The sequence below is a fragment of the Peromyscus leucopus genome, chromosome 13 (genome assembly GCF_004664715.2).
Source record: "Peromyscus leucopus breed LL Stock chromosome 13, UCI_PerLeu_2.1, whole genome shotgun sequence".
Lineage (NCBI taxonomy): Eukaryota > Metazoa > Chordata > Mammalia > Rodentia > Cricetidae > Peromyscus > Peromyscus leucopus.
Window position 1 is genome coordinate 2,015,280 of NC_051074.1, and position 25,924 is coordinate 2,041,203.

Below are 25,924 nucleotides of genomic sequence, written 5' to 3' on the forward strand. Positions count from 1 at the left end.
AGCTGATAATCTAATCTTTGATGATATTAAACTAATCTATGTACACAAAACTCTTTAGTTCATACGCTTTATTTTTTTGAGTCAGTTTTTCTCTCTACACAGCTTCTTTTCTGTTCTTATACTTAGCTCCTCTTTGTCCCTTCTCTTCCTGTCCTCTCACAACTCTAACTCTTTTCCATCTCTGTCCTCATCTTCATCCTTATTCTTCTCCATTGTGGTTCCTTCTTGTTCCTCTACCGGAACTGGTCTCTCCCTTACCAGCAGCCTGACTCTTCTAATTCAGTGCAAACTTCCAACGTCCTTACAAGAGCAGTGATAGCCAGCTTCATTTGCAACCCAAAAGGGGAGTGAATAGAGGAGGTAGGGTTAGATAAGGCCTGTAATAACTCAGAAAGGGAATTTATGAGCTCAAAATATAGTCTTATAAGTGGTTAGGTGCTCAAACTACAATCTTATAGGTGATTAGGTAGAGGAGTCTATAAGTCACTAAAATAAAACTGCCTCCATTTTCCTATGCTGCCATATACTGGCAAGGAGGGTGACTGCTCAGAGATAGGAAACCTGCCTCATAGCTACATTGCACCTGGTATGCAAAAAAAACCCTTTTGTTCAGAGTCAATTGCTCTGGAATACCTCTTGGGCTGTGAAAGAAAGGAGGGTCTGAGCTTCATTTGCACAAGAAACAAAGCTATGCTTAGGAGACAGGCAGTGTCTCCATAAGGGTGTTTACCTTAATTCAGGAGACAGCAGTTGGTCTATTTGCCATTTTGGCCTAGGATGCTTGAGAAGAATTCCAGGTAAAATACACTGTTAAAAGTTCTTGGGGGAGCTGGGCGATGGTGGCACACACCTTTAATCCCAGCACTCGGGAGGCAGAGGCAGTTGGATCTCTGTGAGTTTGAGGCCAGTCTGGTCTACAGAGTGAGTTCCAGGATAGGCTCCAAAGCTACACAGAGAAACCCTGTCTCGAAAAACAAAACAAAACAAAACAAAAAGTTCTTGGGGAAGTTATGAACACACATGAAATTGCTAAGCACAAGACAGCTGATATATTAAAAGCCAAATAACACCAAATATTCCTTGATACTTGGCTTCTCACCCAGAAGGATTCCTTGATCCTTCTGGGTATAGCTTTATCATATACAGCTGAATCTCTATTTCATATTCCTGTGGCCTGTAGCACACAACAATTCTGTAATGTAGACATAATAATTCTTGATTTACAAATGAGAAAAATGGAGGTTGAGAAAAGACTTATGTAAGCCTAGAAGGTTCTAAATCTTGCAATTCTCATAACATTTTTTGCATATGTTTTTTGGCACAGAGTAATCACTTCTCTTAAAAAATTGAGAAGAAGTGTGTGTGTGTGTGTGTGTGTGTGTGTGTGTTGTGTGTAGGTCAGAGGACAACTGTTAAAAATTAGTTCTTTCGGGCTGGAGAGATGGCTCGGAGGTTAAGAGCACTGACTGCTCTTCCAGAGGTCCTGAGTTCAATTCCCAGCACCCACATGGTGGCTCACAACCATCTGTAATGAGATCTGGTGCCCTCTTCTGGCCTGCAGTTACATATGCTGTATATATAATAAGATAAATCTTTAAAAAAAAAATTAGTTCTTTCTTCCACTACTATGTAGGTTCCTCTTTGTGGTCATCAAGCTTTTGAGGCAAATGGTTTACCTGCTGAGCCATCTTGACAGCCCAACATTTTCATTTTTGAAAGTCTGAACCAATTGCCTGAGAAAGTCAGGCCTTGACTGTGAAGGAGAGGGTGAGGACTAGAGAGTACTGTGAAGGAGAGAGTGAGGACTAGAGAGTACTGTGAAGGAGAGGGTAAGGACTAGAGAGTACTGTGAAGGAGAGGGTAAGGACTAGAGAGTACTGTGAAGGAGAGGGTAAGGACTAGAGAGTACTGTGAAGGAGAGGGTAAGGACTAGAGAGTACTGTGAAGGAGAGGGTGGAGACTGAGTAAGAAGCATCCACTGAGACAATGATCCAGAGAGGCAAACTCTGAAAGAAGTGCCACAAATTGCTGTTAGAGACAGAGTCACCAGCAATTTTCCTACCTAACGCACAGACACCTGCCTTTGATACAGATGGTCTTCTCTCCCTGCCCCCCCCCCAACCTTCCATCGCCCCTTCTTCCAACCCTAAAGGACTCACAGGCAATCTGGAGACACCGGAACCATAGAGCATGTCATAAAAAAGCAGAAGCATGAACTACTTGGGAAAAGAAAGGAAATCAGTCCGAGGGGCAGGTATTGTCTTAGTTAGGGTTTCTATTGCTGTGGTGGGACACCATGACCAAATCAACTTGGGGAGGAAAGGGTTTATTTCAGCTTACACTTCCAGGTATCAGTCCATCACTGAGGGAAGTCAGAGCAGGAACTCAAACTTGGAGGGAACCTGGAGGCAGGCGCTGATGCAAAGGCCATGGAGGGGGTGCTACTTACTGGCTTGCTTCTCATAGCTTGCTCAGCCAGCTTTCTTATAGAACCCAGGATCTCCAGCCCAGGGATTGTACTATCCACAATGGGCTGGGCCCTCTCACATCAATCCCTAAGATTGCCTACAGCCAGCTTCTTTGGAGGCATTTTCTCAAATGAAGCTCCCTCCTCTCTGATGACTCTAGTTTGTGTCAAATTGACATAAAACCAGTCAGGATAGGTATGAAGATGTCATAATGAGATCCTAGAACAATGAGAAAGAAACCTGCCACCAAGCTTAATACCATCTGCAACCTTAATAATGTAACTATCCTAATATGGTTAACATACCCATGTAATATACACTTAGGCTGAGAACACCAGTCATTGATAGACTTTCCTTGTATACATGGGCCATAAATTTGACTCCAAGCATTATAAAAACAAACAAACAAACAAACAAACAAACAAACAAACAGAAAAGTTTTTATAGTAAGTAAAGAAAGTCATAAATCCTAAGTTTCTGATAATTAGAAGGAGGGTATATTTTGGAGAGTGTGGGATATTATCCTACTGCTCATGTTTAATAATTGAGATTATCCTTTGGAGGTGAAAACTATCAAAAAGGTTTGTATTATTGGAGATAATCACCTTACATCCATTAGGTTAGCCACTACCAAAACCAACCAACCAAACAGAAGACAATGTGTTGGCAAGGTCTTAGAGAAAACGGACCATTGATTAGTATTGTAAAATGTGTAAGAATATGGACGAGAGTATGGAGTTTCCTCACAAAGCTTAAACACAGAACTGCCATATGACTTATCAATCTCACTTATGGAATCAGTTTATGACCTATCTCCTAGCAGGTCTTCGTAAGGCTGCCCTCAAATCAGTAAACTATGAAAAGCTTCAAGACATAGTTCAGGACAGACAAGAGAATCCATCTCAATTTCTAGAATGACTTACAAAGGCCCTCTTACAATACACTAATCTAGACCCTGAGAGCCCAGAGGGCAGACAGCTCCATATGACCCAGCTTCCCCAACATTAGGGCCAAACTTAAGCATCTGGAGAGAGGAACCCTGGGCCCACAGGCAGAAGTCTTAGAACTGGCATTTAAGGTGTACCATGGGAGAGTTGAGAAAGTCCATAAACAGGAATACCAAGTGCTGGCCAAGGCCATCTGACTGGCTGCCTGAGGTCCCCGAGGCCCTTGTTTTAAATGTGGTTGAGAAGGCCATTGGGCTTGCACTTGCCCTGCCCCATGGGGGGGGGACCACTGGAACCATGTCCAAAGTGCCACCAAGAGGGACATTGGTCAGTTGACTGACCCCATGTGCACCTTGTGGCATGGGGACATCAAATGCAGTCCACCCTCCAGCCAGCCTTCTAGGCTTGGCCATGGATGATTGAAGGTGCCCTGGCTCTGGCCTAACAGCTGTCATCTCCCATCGGGAGCCTAGGGAGCCATTACAGTATCAGGGTGATCCATTTCCTTCCTTGTGGACACTGGGGCCACGTATTTGGTCCTGAGAGAGTTTTGGGAACCCACCTCTCCTTCTCGTCTCCCTATTGTCAGGGTAGGGGGACATCCCTACCTACCCTGCTTAATTGTATTTTCAGGGGTATCTCTCTTACACATTTTTTGGTCATGCCAACTTGCCCTGTGCCCCTAATGGGAAGAGATGTTTTAGCCAAAGTAGGAGCTTCCATTTCATTTACTTCCCCCATTCACCTGACCCCAGACTCACCAGCAGCTCCTCTCCTCCTCCTAGCCTTTTACCCCACCCCTAACCCATGGCGACACAAACAGGGCCCTGCTCTCTTAGGTTCCAGAGGATGCGGAGATCAACTGCCTTGTCTCCAATTCCAGAAAAATGAGGTTTCATCCCAAAACCATACTCAATCCCACTGGATTGGGAACCTCATATGGCTTTTCTTCCTGATTCCCTCTCCGAGTTCTCCTGTCTCTACCAACCACATTCTGCTTCATCAGTTTCCCTCTGTGTCTCTAATAACATACTCAAATTTCTAATTAACTACTCAGCTCTGTTACAGGACCACCATCAGCCATAGAGCTGGAGGCACAAGGACCATCAAATATACCCAGGCAGCAAGAAACAGTAACGTTCCAGAGGTATTCACACCCCTAGACTCAAAAGGGTCTGGATTCTATAAAAACAGGCTTTAATATAGCAGTTTATTACTGTTAAATGCTCTCAACAATCAATCACCTGTGTCTCCTGGATGCTGAAGTGACACCTCAATAATGAAAGGAAACAGATGCCTTAAGGTTTGTCTCAGGTGCAGATAGGTGAAGCCTAAGAGATAATAACAGAAAACAGAAAGTATGTTCCAGATTTCTCTCTCTCTCACTTGCTCTTGCTATATGAATCCATAACTTTAACACTAAACAATAAAATTCTGATAGCAGAGTACTAAACACTATAATATCATAGCTACCAGCTCAGGATTTTAAATTCCTTTTGGCTGCTTCTTAATATGCTTAAAATTTGTCTCCTTCGTTAAACTTAAAAATTCTTCTGAGATCTAGGAGTCAGATCCACTTCAGCTTGTTGGGTCCAAGCTGTCAGATCCAAGCTGTCAGATCCATGCAGTGCTGGCCAATCCCACAGGGCTCAAAGCAGCAGCAAAGACAATCAGCTACCTCAAAACATCTGGCTACCCGAAGAAAAGCCCTTCCCCACACCCCCAAAAACATTAACCATCGCCTGCCAAGCCAGCCAGAAGCAGCTCCGAGAGACAGGGTGCCCCCACTCTCGCTCACCTGCCACCCTAACCCCTTACTTTTTGTAATAACAAAAAGGGTGGGATACTATTATTACTAGCAACTTCTGGAGTCACATGACCATGCATGTGCTGTCAGCAGTCAGGCAAAATGCTTAGTTACTCCAGGGCCTTATGTCCTACATAATCGGTGCGCAGCATGGTCATGCAATCTATGTGTATCCATGGTGTAGCTACGTAAGCCCATATACGCATTTACAAGGTGACCTATGAAAGCAGGCTCTGCCCGCTCCCTGCTCTCTCTTCCTCTCCCCAGAGGTAGCACCCCCCACCTTCCCGCACCTTTCTTTTTGGCAGGCCCACCCACCTCCACCCTTTCCCTTCCCTGATAAAAACTCTTACAGTGGGTTTCATTGTACCTCATGTTTTCTTGTACCAGGTAAATAACATCAACAAATAATTAAAAGTGTCTAAATAAAGGAAATAGTCACTGAGGGGAGGAGGGTGCTGATTGCAAAAACACAACTTTCATCTCCAAGGGAACATGAGATAATTTATTCTGGAGTAAAATATGACTTAACAAACTGGGAACCAAATGCCATGTACCAATCTGGCATAGTTTCATGAAATTTTTATAGTAAGAAAACAAAATAAAGTCATAATAAATTAAGTCAAATTTCTAATACGTAGGTAGTTACAGAGAAGAGGGGAAACCTCCACTCTAGGCCTCAGATGATGGGGTTGGGGATTTAGCTCAGTGGTGGAGTGCTTGCCTAGCAAGCGCAAGGCCCTGGGTTTGGTCCTCAGCTCTGGAAAAAAAAAAAAAGACAAAATAACAAGATGGTTCAAGATAAGTTTTCCTTAGACTTGAAACATTCCAGCTCTCTATTATCATGGAAATTCTAACCAGTCAATCACCTTTGTAGAGTCTTTAACATAGGGACATTTTTCCCCTTAGGAACTTCAGTTTACAGGAACTTCACATTTGTAGTTTAATATTATTTCCTGGTCCACCAAGATATAAACAAGGATCTTTAAGCTTCTGCCACCACAGTGAAGAGTTGCCCTGAGACCAGGCCTACCCTGCCATGGTATAATGTGCCTTCAAACCAAAAGGCAAAGCTAATGCTTCCTCCTTTGCATTGCCTCTTGTCAGGTGTGCCACCACAAAAATCTGACACTGAGGAGGGAAGTCGCTGATAGATGACCTACCATGCTGCCGGGCAGTGGTGGCACACGGCTTTAAACCCAGCACTCGGAGGCAGAGCCAGGAGGATCTCTGTGAGTTCAAGGCCAGCCTGGTATAACAGAGCGAGATCCAGGAAAGGCACAAAGCTACACAGAGAAACCCTGTCTTGAAAAAAACCAAAAAAAAATTACCTACCATACTTATAGAGACTAGGAAGTGGCCTGTGGGAGGAATGGGGAAGAGTTTGGCCTTGTAGGCTAGAGTTCAGTGTAGGCTAGAGTTCAATGGGCTGTTCTAGTGAGAGATTAAATGTCAAGGTTATAAGTAGGAATGTAGACAGTGAAGGCCAGGTTTACAAAGTTTCTGAAAGACTTTAACAGGAACTGGAGTAGAGGTCATTTATGTTACACTTGGCACAGAGTCTGGTTATCTTCAGCCCACATTCTTAAAATTTAAGTGAGACTGAATTTTAAAATAATAGACTAATTGGTTTAGTGAAGAAAATTTCAAGATGGTGTAACATGGGGGGAGTGGTTATTGCTCACTGCCTTTACCCAGATTTACAGTGAGTGAGGGCAAGAAGACATGGAAAATGTGTAATTTGGTGAGAAAAGGAAAGATAAGGCAAGGACCCCAAAGCCAGCTAAAGTTAAATTCTGGGATAGTGTAGACAAAGTAAATGCAATTATTAAAAAATTGGCAACATTAAGGAGAAACCTCAGACTTGCATGAGGACAATAGGAAAGGTACCTTGAGGACAAGAATGTACCCATGGGAAGTTCCAGAATATAACAATGTAAGTTCACTTGGTATGACAATGTGTCTAAAATCACAGCATCTCAAGTACCCTGTTAAGAATGGCTGCCTAACTAACTGTCTTCTCAGTTCAGTTACGAAGCCACAGAAAGGCTGTGGGAGTTGCTCAAGAGGGGCCAGGCCACATCTTGAGCTGGCAGCAGAACTTGGCACCAGAATCTTCATGGTACTGATTCTGCAAGTGTGGAAAACTCAAGAGTGAGGGAGTCATGAAAGCTTGCACCAAGGTTCCAGAAAGCCATGGAAGCCAGGCAAAGTGTAGTAGGGTATCAGGAGTATGCTATGTCAGAAACAGAGGTAAACATGTTTGTGTCTTTCTACAACATAAGACTTTATTGAATAATAATAAATTCAGAAGCTACAGCACTTTCACTGACAGCAATCTGTCAGATATTCCCACTTTCCTTAATAACCCTGGCCAAGGGAAACAGGTGTTCTTTATTGCAATATTAATTATTAACTCAGTTGACACATCACACATATATGTAACATTAATCTCTACCTACCACTATCCCTCTATCTATATATGTAAGTTACAGACTAGCTACCAAGATTTAAGGTGTCAATGTGCATGGGAGTCTGTAGGGTGAGATAATAAATGAGATGGAGCTCTCTGGACAGGTGCTGAAGTTACTGTTGTAGTATTCGGCTGCAGGGACAGGGCTGAGCTGTAGAGTTGAGCTCAGTTGTAGAACCCAAGAGGCAGGACTAGGTCCAGATGAATGGATGAGCAGATTCATTGAACAGCAGGTCCAAATGGATCAAAAGGAGGATGGTAGATGGGCAATTTGAGTGATCTGTGGCAACAACAGAGACCAAGCTGAATCGAAGCTCTTGGGACATTCAGGAATTCTACACCTGTTGGTCAATTGATACACATATCAATTGATAGGTTGGTGGGGACTATCACCATCACAGTGCTAGGTGTCCTCCTTATAGGGCACAGATGAGGGAATCACATGCTTTTCTCAGACTGGTGTGTCTGATAAATTTTTGGGCTTGGTTTTCCTGATTTGATTTTAATTTGCTCATATGCTTCTATGGTCCTCGCTTACTAATAAAAGTTATAGAGAAGTCCCCTTCTATTCCCAGTCATTTGCCAGTTTGTGTTGTATAGGTCAGGCCAAACAGAGGGTGCTGTTCTTACATCCAACCAGGTGTGAAGTCTCTCAAGGGAAGACACACTCTGAAAGCAATAACAACAAGAACCCAACACACTCTTCTACACAACACAGAGCAACTTAGGCCTAGCTTTATCTCAACACTTGGTCATATTCTCTTTAAGGAGTACCCGAGGCTGTTGTGCATGAAGCTGTAAAGGTGAAGTGTATATTACAATGAAGATCAGATATGTGGGAAGTTTGCCAAGGGAAGCTGCAGGCACTGGGTAGAAATGGCCCAAGAGACTACAACAGATGTATGCAACAGAGCAGGAGGGACAGGGCTATGCAAGTCCACTGGAGCACAGATGATGTTATTATCAATCCCAGATGCCAAACATGGAGCTGCAGGATTGTGTGTGTATGTGTGTGTGTGTGTGTGTGTGTGTGTGTGTGTGTGTGTGTGTGTGCATGTTTGTCCTATTTGATTTCAGTCTTAATTTGGTGTGATACTTTCTTGCTGTGTCCCCATTCCTTCCTTTTGTAACAGGAATGTCTGTTCTGTGCCATTGGAACATGCTGGAAAGAAGTAAATTCCCTTTTGATTTAACAGGGGCTGACAGATCAGAGATCACCTGGAGTTTCAAGATGAGACTTTGGACTTTTGGATAATATTTAAACTGTTAGGACTATGGGAAGTTTTAAAGTTGGGCTGAGTATATTTTGCATTATTAGATGACCATGTACCTACGGAGGCCAGGACAGAATGTTATTATTTGGTTGCAAAATGTCTGCCAAAGGCTCATGCCAAAGGCATTGAATACTGGATCTCCAGTTGGTAGTGATGTTTTGGGAGGTTATGAAACCTTTGAAAGTTGGGACCTAGCTGGAGGAAGTGAGTCCCTGGAGGATGGCCTTGAGGTTTATAGGTTGGCTGTACTTCCTGTGTCTCTCTGCTTCATGGACCGACAAGATGTGAATAAACAGTCTTCTGTTCCTGCTACCATAGCTGTGATTGGTTTCTACCACTATACCTTCCCTGCCACGATGGGATGTCCCCTCAAACTGTGAGTCAGAATAAATCCTTCCTCCATTAAGCTGCTTCTTGTAGACCGTTGTGTCAGATGGAGAGAAAATGATACCAGGAGGAAGTTGCACAAATATCCACCACAGGACAGTGAAATAGCGTGTTGGATAAAGATGCCTGCCAAGAAACCTGATGACCTCAGTTTAATCCTTGGAATCCGCTTATAGGTAGATGGAGAGAAATGGCTCCATAAAGTTGTCCCCTGATGCCTACAGGGACACCGTGGTGTGTGTGCCCCCTGTCAATCAAAAAAGTTATCCACCACAGGTGAATGGCTAAACAAAATGTGTTATAAGCGTACAAGTATACAATGGAATGTTTGCAGCTTGCAAAGGAAGGAAATTCTCAGGCTGGGTATGGTAGCACACATCTTCATTCCCACCATGGTAGAGGCAGAGGCAGAAAAGCAGAGGCAGAGGCAGAGACAGAGGCAGGTGGATATCTGTGAGCTCCAGGCTGGCCTGGGTTGCACAGTGAAAACCTGTTTAAAAAAATGCCCGATTCAATCTTGAAACACTATACAGTCAAAAGCCCCCCTGTAATTTGTAGTTTCTCATGCACTCCTTGTCTTTCAGCTTCCCCAGGTCGCCTGAAGCATTCTTGGAAATGGGAAAGTCTAGAATGCATGTCTGAGCCAGCTGTGGGATGTTTAGCCTAGACTTGCTACCAAACCCAACCTGTTAAATCAGAAGTGAGACTACATAGGTCTCTTGCAGCCTACCCCACAGAGTACATCTCAGCCTTTTCATTACACTGGGTGTGAGGCTTTAAACTTGTGGTCAACAGCAAAACAGACCTTTTGCCATCTTAAGGTGTCTTCCCACGAATGTGCCTAAGCATAACTGTTTGGCTTGCTGTTCTTTGCTACTCTTAACTTTACGATGACCTTGCTTGTATTCTTGGTTGACTCTCATGTTATACATGTTAAATGACAGAGCCATTGAGAGCATCCCTGTTCCCTTAAAGGGCTTCACTAGTTCCTTCTAGATTACTGCAGGATTTTGATACCTAGTTCCTCAGTGTCTGGAGGGCCCCACAGTGCTCTCTAGTGGTGGGGCAGTGCTGTACAGTCTTGGGAAGCACTCCAGGGATTTCGACTTCTTATATAGGCTAGCCATGCCCAGAGAGCTGCACTATGTCACCTGTTCAAACTAGAAGGAATTCCTACTTTCTTGTGACCGTCTGAGGGACAAACATGAGACTGGCCTGAGGACTGGTCCACCACTGGGTGCTGGGAAAAAGGGAAGCAGGCAAGGTGACAGGTCAGCCATTCTGTGCCCTGTGCCACCTCTGCCTTCAGGATGTGTCACCATTCTGGGTGGTTTTTCTCTATCACCTCAACTGCTGGACCACTTTCCTTCCTGGATCCTTTTCCTCGTCCTTATGCAGACACAAAGAATGGAATTCCTTAGGTTTCCATCCTTGGCCAGTCTGTCCATATGATCAGAGTCATTCCCCAGCTGCAGGTTTCCCTTTGTGTCCTCAGCTTCAGGGCATCTCATCTCTCCTCTGCAGCCCTACATGTCCTAATGCTCAGCGATGTCTCCTCTAGGGCTCCCTAGGTGCACTTCAAACTCATCCCGTTAAACTACAGTGCATCTTCCTCCTGCACTCTGCTCTTTCTTTGGCACTTCCATTTTATATAACATACTCCATGCACCACAAACCTGGGACTCCATCCTATTTCTATACTCTCTCTCATTTCCCAAGTCCATCCCATCTCCAGTCCTATGGACATTTATTTTAAGTTTATTTAAAAGTTTTTTTTTTCTGTTCCAGCAAGGTTCACTAAATACACCAAATAGGTGTATTAGTATGCTGGTCATTATTTTTTTCTTTTAAAAAAAAATAGCCATACAAAAGGAAGTACTGAAGGCTGCCATTCAGTGCCATAAAAGATCCTTAAAGCAGGAGAGCAAAGCTGCCCTGGCATGGAAACACGGACCCACTTTCCTTCTCATCAGTGCAGAGGCTCATGGGCATTCATCATTACTGTCAAGAATATTCTGACCTCCCTCTCTGGAAGAACAAGGGAGCAAAGGAATCAAATGGCTGAAAATCTTATATCCCTGTGACGGCTAATGTTGCCGACTTGATAGGCTCTGCAGTCGCCCAGAAGACAAACCACGTGGTAGACCTGTGAGGACTTATTTACCTCTGGGCATGCCTGTGAGGGGCTATGCTGATTAGTTTAATTAAGGTAGAAGACCCAACCTTCGGGTGGAAGCACCATTCCCTGGGCTGGGGTCCTGCACTGTATAAAGAGAGCAAGGCTGGACTTGAACTGACCTTCCTGCTTCTGCCTTCCATGTGCTGGGATTCCAGACATGTGCCACCATTACTACTGGGTAGGAGCATCTTAGAGTGCTTGGAGTTCCCACCTAAACAAATCAGAGCCTAATGCAAATAGTAAAACCAAACAAGATGTTTTAGCCATATAAGGCCACTCTCTCACTCCGGACTTTTTACCCCATCTATCGAATGTGTTTCTCACTCTCACCTCGCCTGTTGTCACTATGTCCTCATGCACCTGCAGGGAGCTCACAGGTACACTCATTTTTAAATTCTTTGATAAAAAAATATTGGTTTAACCAGGCGGTGGTGGCACACGCCTTTAATCTCAGCACTCGGGAGGCAGAGGCAGGCGGATCTTTGTGAGTTCGAGGCCAGCCTGGTCTACAGCGCAAGTTCCAGGAAAGGTGCAAAGCTACACAGAGAAACCCTGTCTCGAAAAACAAAAAACAAAACAAAACAAAAATTATATACATATAGGTTTAAATCATCCTATCTAAAATGTTTCTCTTAAAATATCTCTTTTCCCCATACCTACTTTTATGGACCTATGCTTCATCTCCTAGGAGACTAAGATGTATCATCAAACAACTGTTTGGCCCAATGCAAGTTCCTCTCCCTGGCTCTCAGTCCCCAGAGAGCCTTTGTGGAGACATACAAGGAGGCAGGTTTCAGCTGAGCGTGGTGGTGCACACCTTTGATTCCAGCACTCAGGAGGTGGAGGAATAGACATTCTGATCTCTAAGAGTTTGAGGCCAGCCTGGTCTCCATAGTGAGACCCTGTCTGAAAATAAAAACAAAACAGAGGCAGGTTTCAGTGACATCGGGCTTTAAAGTAATCACTGAATTGGTCAAATAATGGTTTCCCTCTAAGAAACCCAGTCAATGAACTGTTCCAGTGGTTCGGGGTTCTAATGAGCCAGATAATGATGCAAATTACAAATGATATAAAGGACCAAGTCTTAAATTTTCAGTGGGCTATGAATCACAGTGGCCAGTGACATGTGAAGCTTATCAGTCCCTGAGAAGCCTGTGTGTGGAAGCCCAAGAATGCCTTGGGTGGACATCTCTACCTGTAGTGTATAAGAATGCTGTGTCCCCTTGGGTTGTTATCAGCATTCACTCTTAGATATTTGTCCTGATTCTGCCCTGTTCTTACCCGACTTGGTGCCTTCCTCCACAGTGGGAGAATCTCCTTCCCAAATGAAAAGGGAACTGCATAGCTCTTCCAACAGAGCCAATGGGGTGGCACTGCAGTACACATCTTCCCAGGTCAGTCCCTCCTGTAAGCCACATCTCCCAGGACCTTCCTCTCCAGAAGCATTGTCCTCCCAAAGGCAAATAATTTTTCCATCAAGGAAGAATTTTCTGTGCATATGTCTTATTGGAAGGTGGAAAAGTATGGGAAGGGCCAGGAAAGGACTGTGCCTTTGGTTGCCAATTCATTTTCTTGTTGCTATGACTAAATACCTGAGCAAAAGCAAAAAAGGGAAGAAAGGGTTTCCTTCGGCTCCTGGTTTGAAGGGACAGCTAGCTCATCACAGAATAGAGGGCATGGTGGCAACATGAAATTGAGGCTGCTAGTCCTATGGCATCTACAGGGGAGGGAAGGAGGGAAGGGACCAGAAGAAGGGAAGGAGGGAGATAGATGATAGATAGATAGATAGATAGATAGATAGATAGATAGATAGATAGATGATAGACAAAGACATATTTTGTATTATGGGTATTAACTTATGGGGGCCAAGGGTATAATGTTATAATATATTTTGTGTCAGTTTGACAAGGGGTGGACTTATGATAGCTAATCTTCATTGTCACCTGAACTAGATTTGAAACCACCTAATATACATGCCTCTGGGTGTACCTGTGGGGATGTTTTCAGAAAGATTTAACTGAGGAGAGAAGACCCCTGAACATGGGTAGCACCATTCCATGGGCTGAGGTACTGAACTGCATAAAAGGAAGAAAATGAAAGCATTTTTTCCTTTGGTTAATCTCCTGATTCTTGCTACAGGAACAGGAAACATTACCATTTAAGAGATAGAGTTGCATATCTCCTAAAATGACATGTAGTTTCATACACACCCTACGCTCAACATCTGTTTATCTTGGTGTATGACTTGAAGGTGCAATTCTTTGAAGCATGGACAGCAGAGTGGCTAGAGCATCCATTTCATCTACAATCAGGAAGCAGACAGTGATGAATGCACTTTGCACCAGAAGACAGAAGATGGCTGTGAGTCTAGTCATCTAATACTGTGTGGAAATTTTTGCTCCATCAGATTCCATTAAAGTTAGAAAATAGTAAAGTTAAGGAAAACAATAAACCCAACTTTAAGTAAGATTATTATGGGATGCTTCTATGTATTCCATAATCATATTTGTGTTTTCAATTTTGATGCTTTAAAATAACTTCATCCTCAAGACCCTGGTGGCCTACACCTTTAATCCCAGCACTCGAGAGGCAGAGGCTGGTGGATCTCCATGAGTTCAAGGCCAGCCTGGTCTACAAAGTGAGTTTCAGGACATCCAAGGCTACAACAGTGAAACCTCATCTTGAAAAAACAAAACTGAACTAAACTAACCAACCAACCAACCAACCAACCAACCAATCAACCAACCAACCAAACAAACAGAAAACACTTCATCCATCATTAAACCATAACTCAGAGGTCTATTTTGAGTGCTTGACTCAAAGGAGTCAACATTCAAGGAAAAACCTAGCATTATGTTCAATGGAATAACAAGAAAGGGGTAAAGAGAAGAAAAAAGAAAAACTAGCAGTGGGAGTGGGAGATGGAAGATTGACTTTAATTATGACCAGCCCATTGAGATACCTAAAATAAGATGCTGTACACATAAAATCAGTTATATGATGAGAACTTATGAGAAGTTGTATCACACTCACCTTTTTGATCCTGCAATGTACTTTTGGAAGCTTGGGTAGAAAATTTTTCTGAAAGATAACAGATCTAAGTGTGTGGTTAATCTGATCTGTAGTGTGAGTCTGGTATTGCCAACCTTGTCCCAAAAGGTTTCTGCTGGGTGTTTCACCATGTCTTGCAGACTCTGATAAATAAAATTGAGAAAGTCCTCCTCAGAGCCCTCTCCCTTTCTCTGGAACATCTATTTAAGTCCCAATGTAACAGGGTCCCAGACCTTAGCACAACTGACTCCATGATGGAAGTAACATTAGGCCATAAACTTAGCATGTAAACAGTAGCACCAGCCAAAATGAAAACAAAGACTTAATCCATTAGATCCCATTGTTCTGGGAAAGTCTCTAAATGTACTAACCTTGCTTTTGGTTTCTGTAGTTCTGCTTTTGGAGAACTGTTCTTATTAACGGAAGTATGTCAACCCAGGATATATGTTTTGTGCTTCAAAAGTTCACTCTGAGAAAGGCCCAGTGTTACCCTGGCATCCCAAACACCCAGCATAGTCTCCAGCTGGCTAATAAAAACTTCCTATTGGCTTAAACCCATGTCCCGAGAAGTTTTCCCCGGTGGATACCCCACAACACTGAGTTTTCCCTCACAATCTCTCTGTTCCCACCTGCGACATTCCATTTTCAATTTCCACACCAGAACTAGCCAGTCAACACATGCTTGTTGCATGTTTACTGGGCATCAGATACTCTGATTAATGGACTATACCAAGATAGCAAACCCTGGCGGGGGTGGGGGGAGTGCTTGCTCTCACTCTTGCTGGCAAGTTCATCTATTCTGTTGCTGAGGGATTCCTTTACTGGTATTAGAACTGCTTCTTTGGGATTCCGACATAGGCTGAAGACCTGCAGCTTTCTTGGATTCCTCCAAGACTCTAGCACCAGACTAGGACTGCTCGATACCCAGTCTCATGGACTGAACAACTACTAGGTACTTGACTTTTTAGTTTGGAGACAGATAGTCTTGGACTACCTGGACCACAGCCTCTAAGCCACTCTAATAAATCATATATATATATATAAAATGTATTTAATACATGATATTATGTAGTATATAATTATACATAATATATAATAACTATATATCTAATAAATCACACATATCCATATATATGTATATGCACATATATGCACACCTACAAAGTAAGACAGAAGAAGACATCTTCTGTTCCAGTTTCAAAAACAATGCAGATAAGAAATTGTGGATTTTGACATTGAGTTGCTAGTTACATATGTATATCCATCTATCAATTGAATATATATGCTCATCTATCAGTTCTATTCTTTTAGAGAACCCTGACTAAAGCAGCTTGCTTGCCTAAATGTCAGGTTTGAGCTGATCAGGATAGAATTAAAGTCCTGCATGAATGAGCCCAACTGACGTGTTATGTGGCACACACCTCGTGCCCTATGTGCGCACAGCTACTTCAGTTGTGGCTTCTTTGGGAGCCTTCTTTCTCTGGACTGCCTCCCACTTGCTTGAGAGTCAACTCTATTTGGCTTCAGTGCTGAGACTTCTCTGTGTGTACCCTAGTCAGAATGGCCGCTGCCACCTCAGGGTCCTGATTCTACCCTGTGTTAACATGGGTGTGCTGCCTGGAACTGAGATTGTGCATGTGGGTGTCTCTCTCCTGGGTGAGAAAACTTCACACTAGCATCAGGGCTTTCCCTGTTACTCAATAATAATGTGTTCAGTAAAGAGTGAAAGAGAAAGCGAGCACCGCCACCCTACCCTCCACTGTGGTACCTGGATCAGGAATTTCAGGGGTCTGTCGTAGCAGCGCAGACTCAATTGCCAGTTCCTTGATTTTTCATAGCCTCCCAGGATTTCAAACTCAGGGGGTGTGTACCAGTCCCCATCCTCACTCTGTATGGACTTCATGGAGATCCCTGTAAGACCACAGTAGGCTGATTGTGAGCCTGCTTTTTCCCTAGTGCTCAGATTCATGGCCTCCCACCACACTGAGCTGGGTTCACCCAAACCATGCTCAAAGTCAATAGCAGAAGAGTCGGGTCTCTGCTCTGGCTTCAAGAGCCTTTTCTGTTTCTTTGATTTTCATGCCTGAAGAAAATGACAATCACCACCAACAGACACCTTTTAAAACTATTTCAGGGTAACCTAGAAAAGGACAAGCAAGTGACTGACTCCACAGGGTGAGTGGATTTCAACCTGATGTTGAGCTCTTGGGCTGGAGAACAGCCAGAGTCTCGGGCAAGTTGGAGGTGGAATCCTCAGCTTAGAGCTGAGGCTGCAGCTGTTTCCACAACTCAGGAGCTCTGTGACTCATTGTCTACCCAATTTAATGAGACTATTGAACAGAAGCTTGCCCATCCCTGAAGTCAGAGGTAGGAACCATTAAACATGAATGAAATATTATCCCATGGAAATATGGATTATGTTAAAAAAGTAGCCATATGTTTGGCATCTTCATTATTATGAAAATGCAAAGCAAAATCACACCATTTCATGTCCACCAAGATGACCATAATTAAAAAAAAAAAAAGAAATAGCAGCTATTGATATAGGAAAGTTGGAAGCCTCCTGCATTGCTGATGGGACTGTAAAACAGTGTGGACACTGCTGAAAACACTTGGGCAATTCCTTACTGAGTTAAATATAAATCGCCATATGACCCAGCAATTCCACTTCTGTGTGTGCACGCCTCAAGTGTTTATACTCATACATATGTTGTACAGGAATTCTCAAAAAAGCATTATTTATTATATTGAAAGGTAGAAATGATCCAAACTGATGAATGAATAAAGAAAATGTGATATAGCCTGGAGTGGCTGGTTTTATGTCAACTTGACACAAGCTAGAGTCATCTGAGAGGAAGGAGCCTCAATTGAGGAAATGCCTCCTTGAGATCTAGCTGTAAGGCATTTTCTCAATCAGTGATCAGTGTGGGAGGCCCAATTGTGGGTGGTGCCATCCCTGGACTGTTAGTTTTGGGTTATACAAGAAAGCAGGTTGAACAAGCCATGTGAATGAAGCAAGCCAGTAAGCAGCACCCCTGCATGGTCTCTGCATCAGCTCCTGCCTCCAGGCTCCTGTCCTGCTTGAGTTCCTGTCCTGACTTCCTTCAGTGATTGACTATGATCTGGAAGTGTAAGTTGAATAAACCCTTTTGTCCACAACTTGGTTTTTGGTTATGGTGTTTCATTGCAGCAATAGAAACCCTAACTAAGAGATAGCCACACAATGGAATATCATGTTATTTAGCCAGTAAAAACATATATTACATAAACAAATAATGCTTGAAATCATAATGCTAAGTGAAAGAAGGCAGTCACAAGTGGCACATATTATAGGAAAATTTGTAGAGTAGGAATAGGTGGGTAATTACTTAGTAGGGTATAGTGGGAATGAACATGAAAATGCTCTCATGATAAGTGTTTCTCATGCACCAAAGAAGAAAACTGCTCACTGATATGTATACTCTAAGTGGTGAATTGTATGGCTGTTGTTTTGTTTTGTTTTTGTTTTTGTTTTGTTTTTTTCATTTTCTTTCTCCTGAGAGCTGTCTGGCCACCAGCTCTGCTGTCATCTAGGAGAGACACAGGCAAAAGCAGAGTTGAGCCAAACTACAGCTGACAATAGGAATGAGCAAGGGAGGCATCCCGGTTACATCGGGGTACTTTCTCTACACACTGGGACGAAAGCTCATGACGAAGAGCTGTGATGGACCAGGCAGAAGTCATACTTAAAGCATGTGAGGATTCTGTTGTATTAACACTTTGGAAAGAAATTTCATTCAAGTCTACACACAAAGAGACTTGAATGAAAATATTGTCAAAAGCTCAGCCCGAATAATGCGGTTTTCAAAATAAGCATTCAAAAGATGGATGCAACCACTTTTTTTTACTTTCCGAACAAAAATGTACATAACAGTCAACAGCACAGCTGGGTCAAGAGTGTGAGATTCCTAGTTTTGTGAAATCCATATTGAGTGGGATTCCAAAGCCTGCTTCATAGATCTGATACAAAAGTGATAATCATTTGGAAAAATGATGTCTAGCTTTTGTTTAAGCGAAAGGAATCCCTTAGACCATTATTAAAACCAGACAGCAGGGGCACTGTTTGTAAATATATACATGCTATATGAATAAGATTGCATGAAACATCACCATGTAGATATATTTGTGATTGAATTGTTAAAAAATATTCTAGGATGGATTTGTTTCTCTGTCTCCTAACTATTCCAAAATATGTGCCACTTTTTATGGCTCTCAGAACAAATCACCAAGAGTTCTGTAGCTATCTTAGTTAGGGTTACTATTGCTGTGATGAAACACCATGACCAAACAAACTTTGGGAGCTAAGGGTTTATTTGGCTCACACTTCCTTATCACAGTCACTGAAGGAAGTTGGGATAGAAATCTAAACAGGGCAGGAACCTGGAGGCAAGAGCTGATTCAGGGGCCATGGGCAGTACTTCTTGCTGGCTTGCTCCTCATGGCTTACTTATCCTGCTTTCTTATAGAACCCAGGTCTACCAGTCTAGAGATGATACCACCCACAATGGTCTGGGCTCTCCCCCATCAACAACTAAGAAAATACTTTATAGCTGTACCTTTGGAGGCATTTTCTCAATTGAGATTCCTTCTTTCCAGATAATGTGTCAAGTTAACATAAGACTAGCCAGCACAGTAGCTTCCACACAAGTTTATATGACAATGATGTCAGCTAGGTGTCTGATGTGGGCCTCACCAGGCTGAACTCCAGGTGTCCACAGCCCTTCATCCATTCCTAGAGGAGAATCTATTTCCTTGCCTTTTCAGGTTCTCAAGGTCACCCACATTCCTTGGTCCCTTCCTGTGTCCTCAGACCCATCAGTATTGCATCCTTCTGACTACTCCTCCACAGTCTAAAGCAGTCTTTAAGACAGACAGTTTTTAAGACTGCACCCAGGGTATGCAAATAAATAAATAAATAAATAAATAAATAAATAAATAAATAAATAAATAAATAAATAAAGAAAGAAAGAAAGAAAGAAAGAAAGAAATTCCACGGACTGGCCCACCGGGAGTACCACAACCGTAGGAGAATCAGGGCTTGGGTAGTCAGGAAGGCAAGGATTCGGCGACTGACAGACAGACAACACACTCAAAAGTGGTTTGAATCTGCTGCAATTTTACTTCTTCAAATCAGTAGTTTATATACAAGAAAGAAAACTATCAAGTCATACAAGGAACAACAAGAGCTTGGCAATAATTTAATTACATCATCTTTAAAAACAGTAAGCACATAATTATTAAGAGGCGCTAGACATATCCCTTCATTCACAAGAACTTTATGACCCAAAGAGCAGTCTGTGTTTTTTAAACTTAGTACAGTTCCTAGACTTGTGTAGGCTTCTTGCAGCTGTGTCCTTCATCTTTATCTCAGCCGCTCGCTAGTTTATAATTCATTTTTACTTTTTTGGTTCTCATGACCCATTTAGCCAATTTGGATGTTGCAGATCCTCCCTAAGTATTTCTTCAGTTCTTTACCATATATCTCCTCTAATATAAAACCTTTTTACCTGCTGGAATATGGACTCTTGTACTTGTACACCTGTGAGGGGAAGGGGTTCTGCTGTAGTCCTTAAGTTTTCCATGCTGAACTTCCTCAACAGAGGGGCCCACCATCTGCCTCCTATGAGATAACGTTTTCTGCCATAAATCACTTTAGTTGGGATTCCTAAAGGATTCCTAGTGGGTGAGTGTTCATTCCCTAGAAGTGCCTGAACTATTATTATACTTTCTATTATCTAGCGGCTTGAGGTCTTTAAGGAATAGTTCATTCTGCTATATCTAAATAAGGTCCATGTCCAGCTTCCCCTTTCCTCCATAGTTCACAACCCAAGCATTTATTAATTTTGGCTGTGTTTTATAGAATTAATTAGAACATTATCAGAAAAGCAGTTATACAGAACCCATAGCCCAGAGAGCTCATGATCCGTGAAGCACATCTCCTTCGAGAACGAGACATAACACGGGCACTCTGCCAGGGACCTCCAGGGAGCTTAGTCCCGTGGGACACGTATCTCCCGTCCACTATTATTGACATAATTGTTCATGTCACATGGACAACACTGGAGTTGGTATGGCAAATGAATAAATAAATAAATAAATCCCAGGATGTGGCAAGGGCTAGACTTTTTCTATCTGAGGGGTAAATGAGGAAACATACATACTTTCTGATGCTAATTTTCTCTTTTACTTCATCTTAAAAAAATCTCTTTCTCTGAAAATCTCTGTCTCAATCTAGATACATTCTACATTGTTACATTCTCCACACAGCCACATACTTTTTTTGTACATTTCTTTTCTATAAAGCTTCATTTTCCTTGATATCTTTTTTACATAGCTCCACATCTCTCTTCTATATACATTTCTTCTCTCTACTCTGCTACATTCCTTCACATATTATTACATCATTTATTTATTCTCTCATTCATTCACTCTCTCACATTACTCCTGCACACTCACACACACTCTAACACACACTCATATGCACAGCTCTTTTCACAGCAGTTTTCACAGCTCTTTTTTTAAACAGTTTTATTGAGGTAGAATGACATAAAAAATGAGAATATCTTTAAAACAAATAACTTGGCAAATTTTGATACATAGATACATTTGTGAGACATCATCTTAGCCAATATAGTAGACATTGTTGTCATTCACCAAAGTAACCTTGTGTCCTTCTCTAGTCCTTCCTCCCCACTCCATCTTCTGCTGACCCCCACACTTCACTATTGAATTTTGAGGGACTTCTGGATAGAAGTCTTTTTTTTTTTTTAATGCCAAATGCTGTTTATTGAAGGCTTACAGCACAATGGGAGAACCCCAGAGGGCAGAAGTTCACTACCGATGTTTTACAATCTTGCATCTAAGCTGTTAACACCATTATGCAGGATACACAGACAAGGAACTTCCCTTAAGCATTCAGGAGGGTGGAACCCGGCAGGGAATTAGCATAGGGAGGATATCAAGGTCAAGGTCAGCAAGCAAGGCAACAGTTACCCAAAACGGGGGCCAGGGTCATACAGGTCCCCCTTTTACTAAAAAATGAGCTTCTGACTTAGGTTTCTTGGGACATCAACAGGTCACCTTACCCATCATGGAGACACCTGCCCAGGCCACACAGGTGCTCTGTCTTAGGTTGGTGAGTGCCCCCCAGGCATTACCCATCTCTGAATACTCATTATCATACAGGCTCAATCGTGTGTGAGCTGCAGAGTTAACTGCTGCCAAAGATCTCAAAGTGGCACTGGGCTTGCAATCTGTGTGTTCGACACAGAAAAGACCAACAGAGGTCCTATCTCACCCACAGTCAGTAGGCTAAAGGCAACTGAGCCATTCCCTTCCTTAACGAGCCTTACTGCAAATTGGAGTTCTTGTAAGATGGTATCCCAAAAACAAATGGAACTTGAGTTTATAAATTTATAATTTTCAAAGCCAATCAAAATGTATATAACTATTGAATTAAATTTATCATGCCCAATAGAATGAAAGATTAAGCTAACTGTTGTAGCCACTTTTGCTGCCAGGGTCTCCACTTGGCAGTTGTCTCCATAATGGGTAAGATGACCTGCTGATGTCCCAAGAAACCTAAGTCAGAAGCTCATTTTTTAGTAAAAGGGGGACCCGTAGGTCCCTGGCCCCCATTTTGGGTAACTGTTGCCTTGCTTGCTGACCTTGACCTTGATATCCTGTAGTAAGCAATTATGAAATGGTAATCCCAGAAACAGTAGCAGCGGTGGCTGCCATTGCTATAACAGCAACAACGGCAGCAGCAATGTCAAATTCTCTTCTGGAGCATGTGGACATCCACTGGCATGGACACAACTCCAGAACCGCCAAGGCCCATTTTTCTTGATCCCAGCACGACTTAAGCTGGCAGCTCTTCTGGAGAATCCAACCCCATGGCTACAGTTCCTAGCACAGCAGCTCTATTATGCTCACACACACACACACACACACACACACACACACACACACACACACACACACACACACACTCACACCTCTTCTTCACATTCAGCTATCTCTCTTTCAGCACACACATACATAATCACTCTCTGCATAGCTCTTTTTCCTCCCCCGAGACAGAGTTTCTCTGTGTAGTTTTGGTGTCTGTCCTGGAACTCACTCTGTAGACCAGGCTGGCCTCAAACTCACAGAGATCCACCTGCCTCTGCCTCCTGAGTGCTGGGATTAAAGGCGTGCGCCACCACTGCACAGCTCTGCATAGCTCTTACATAGCTGTACATAGCTGCCTCTCTCTACATTGTGACTCCTCTCTCAGCCAAACTCTGGACACTTCTATGGTACATGTTCAGGTCTGACCCATTCTCATAACACATAATAAGTCACACAGTTTTTCTCAGGCTAGAGATGTCACACTGACCAGCCAGTGAGTAATGCTTGGCAGTGCAAATAGCTCTAAGTTGGTGAGGGTTCCCAGACAGAAAGTAAACAGTTGGTTGAGCCTCAAGCCTGTAACATAAACTGAGGCTGAGACTATATGCAAAAAGTCAGTTGCTGTAAAGGGCTATGTCTACCAAAGTTGCTTCAGTTCTGACCTTGATTTAGCAATAAAACTGGAACTTATGTTTGTGTTTTTTCTGCAGGGGTAGTTAGTTTGCTTTGAATTTGTTCTGAAATCTAAAATTAGATGTCTTTGTGATTGAGAATGCTGTTGGTTTCCTGTGTCAGTTATGAAAAAATTCTAGTATTATTAGAATTATAGAGCCTAAGCAGAAATCATCTTCTTGACCATCCACAGCTATATATGTGTACCCAAAGATGGAATATTTTTATGAGATAAACACACAAGCAGTGGGGAAAATCCCAGTGGCTGTTATTAGGGAAGAAAGAAGTGGCACATAAGAAAAATTACAGACAGGAGCAACTGGTCATTTACAGTCAGTAACTTCATAGCTTTGCCAAGTTGGGCTCCCTGTCTGGTGGGTCAGCCTGTTCAATACTAGTTGTTACCTGCTGTATATCTCACGGCCTCCTGCAACCGTCATTTCCTCTCTCTGTATTTAAGAAAGGTCCTCCCTCCTCCTTCTCCTCCTCCTCCTCCTCCTCCTCCTCCTTCTTGGTTTTTCAAGACAGAGTTTCTCTATGTAGCTTTGGCACCTTTCCTGGAAATCACTCTGTAGCTCAGGCTGGCCTCAAACTCACAAAGATCTGTCTGCTCCTACCTCCCAAGTGCTGGGATTAAAGGAATGCACCACCACCTGGCCTGAGTTCCTCACTTCTTTTTTTTTTAAATTAATTTATTTATTATGTATACAGCATGTATGACTGCAGGCCAAAAGAGGGTACTAGATCTCATTACAGATGGTTGTGAGCCACCATGTTGTTGCTGGGAATTGAACTCAGGACCTATGGAAGAACAGTCAGTGCTCTTAACCTCTGAGCCATCTCTCCAGCCCAAGTTCCTCACTGCTTAAGACCCATAAAATCAGAGTGGTCTTTGACCAACAGTCAAAGACAATTGCCACCCCCATCAAGGTCCCTAGCTTAATTATGTGCATAGAATGTCTTTGTCATAAAGATAACATGTTCCAAGGGCAAGGGGGAGGTCACCACAGTCTACCCCATTGTCACACACAATAACAATAATATTTCTAGCAGTAAATAACTTATCAGATACATCAAAAGCACATAAACTCTCATTTGTTACCTTACTTCTCTTCCTCTTGGATTTTCCTACAATAGTGTTGTTTCCAGTCTCCACAGTATCTAGAAAACAATGAGTGGCAATGAGGGAAGAAATAATGAAGAAAAGTTACAAATCTTGGGACCAATCACACTGCAAAGGCCCTGCTTACATCAAAGTTTCAACTGTCATTCCTTTCCTCTTTCTAAAGACCCCAAGGCTATTGAACTGAGAACCAGGAATCCAGGGAGGGCCCTGGTCATTTTACCCCCAATGGGACATTTTGAATCTTGACATATTTTTGTACAGGTAAAATAAAAATTTTATAGGAAATTTTCTGTTCAAACTCTAATTAGTTCTTTGACACACTTGAGGAGTCTGGTCTTTCTACCTCAATTAACCCAATTAAGAAAACCCCTTACAGGCCGGGCGGTGGTGGCGCACGCCTTTAATCCCAGCACTTGGGAGGCAGAGCCAGGCGGATCTCTGTGAGTTCGAGGCCAGCCTGGGCTACCAAGTGAGTCCCAGGAAAGGCGCAAAGCTACACAGAGAAACCCTGTCTCGAAAAACAAAAAAAAAAAAAAAAAAAAAAAAAAAAAGAAAACCCCTTACATTCATACCTACAAATCAACTTGATCTATATAAGAGACTCTCCGTAAGATTATATATAATGTCAAATTGACAATTAAAACCAACTATCACACCATTTCTGTGTTTTTCCTCTCCTGTCTTGCTCCCTTTGGCAGAACTGTATTTGTCTTGATTATGTTAGGGCATAGCCACCTTGTTTGTCACAGATTAGTAGGCTAGAAGCAAGCTCTCCTGACCCCTTTCTTTATCCCTGGTGATCCAGCATACTGAATACTAATCCTAACAAAGACACTTGATGGTCACGGATCCTGAGACAGAGACAGAGAAGAGTCCTCATTGCTATCTGACTGCACAGTAAGCTAGATTTTGAACTAAGACAAAAAAAAAAAAAAAAAAAAAAAAAAAAAAAAAAAAAAAAAAAAAAAAAACACCAAAAAACAAAATAAGCCAAACCAAAACCAAAAACCAAAACACACCAAAACCAAAACCCATACAACCTCTTCAAAACCACATCTTTCAATAATCACACTTAAGATCCAAAAAATCCTTCTCACTTTTCACAATATTTTCTTTTTTTCTACCTGACGTTCTAAGAATTAAAAAAAAATAAAGAGAAATTTTTATTTGAAAAGTATGGGGAGAGGGCCTGGAGAGATGACTCAGTTGTTAAGAGTACTGGCTGCTCCTGCAGAGGACCTGGGTTCAATTCTCAGTACCCACATGACCACTTACACCTGTCTGTAATGCTAATCCTAAGTCTCTCTTCTGGCCTCTGTGGGCGCTGGACATATATGGACAACAATCACACATGCAGACAAACTGTATACATAAAATACATAATACACATATACATAAAAATAGAAATAAATCTTAAAAAAAGAAAAATATGGGGAAAGACTGTAGCCAAAGATGATGCCCCAATATGCAGAGAAACCTTGGGTGTGTCCAAGAAGCTGGCTGTTTCTGTCATAACTCACATTTTTTGGAAGTCGCTTGTTTGTACTTCCTGTTTTACTAAGTAATATTATTTCCTTCTCAGGTGTCTAAGGGAACGGAATATTGGTG

General features: G+C 42.5%; 1 protein-coding gene across 1 annotated transcript in view; it reads right to left on the bottom strand.

Annotated features, from left to right (window-relative positions):
- Window positions 1-7,284: 7,284 nt before the first annotated feature.
- The window catches only part of LOC114697856 (nuclear body protein SP140-like), a 50,703-nt gene continuing 32,063 nt past the window's right edge, over window positions 7,285-25,924 (bottom strand). Inside the window, exons 4-5 of the mRNA XM_028876190.2 lie at window positions 16,355-16,497; window positions 7,285-7,353 (exon numbers count right to left, since the gene is read on the bottom strand). Coding sequence (XP_028732023.2) covers window positions 7,285-7,353; window positions 16,355-16,497 — 212 coding nt within the window. The remainder of the gene's footprint in view (window positions 7,354-16,354; window positions 16,498-25,924) is intronic.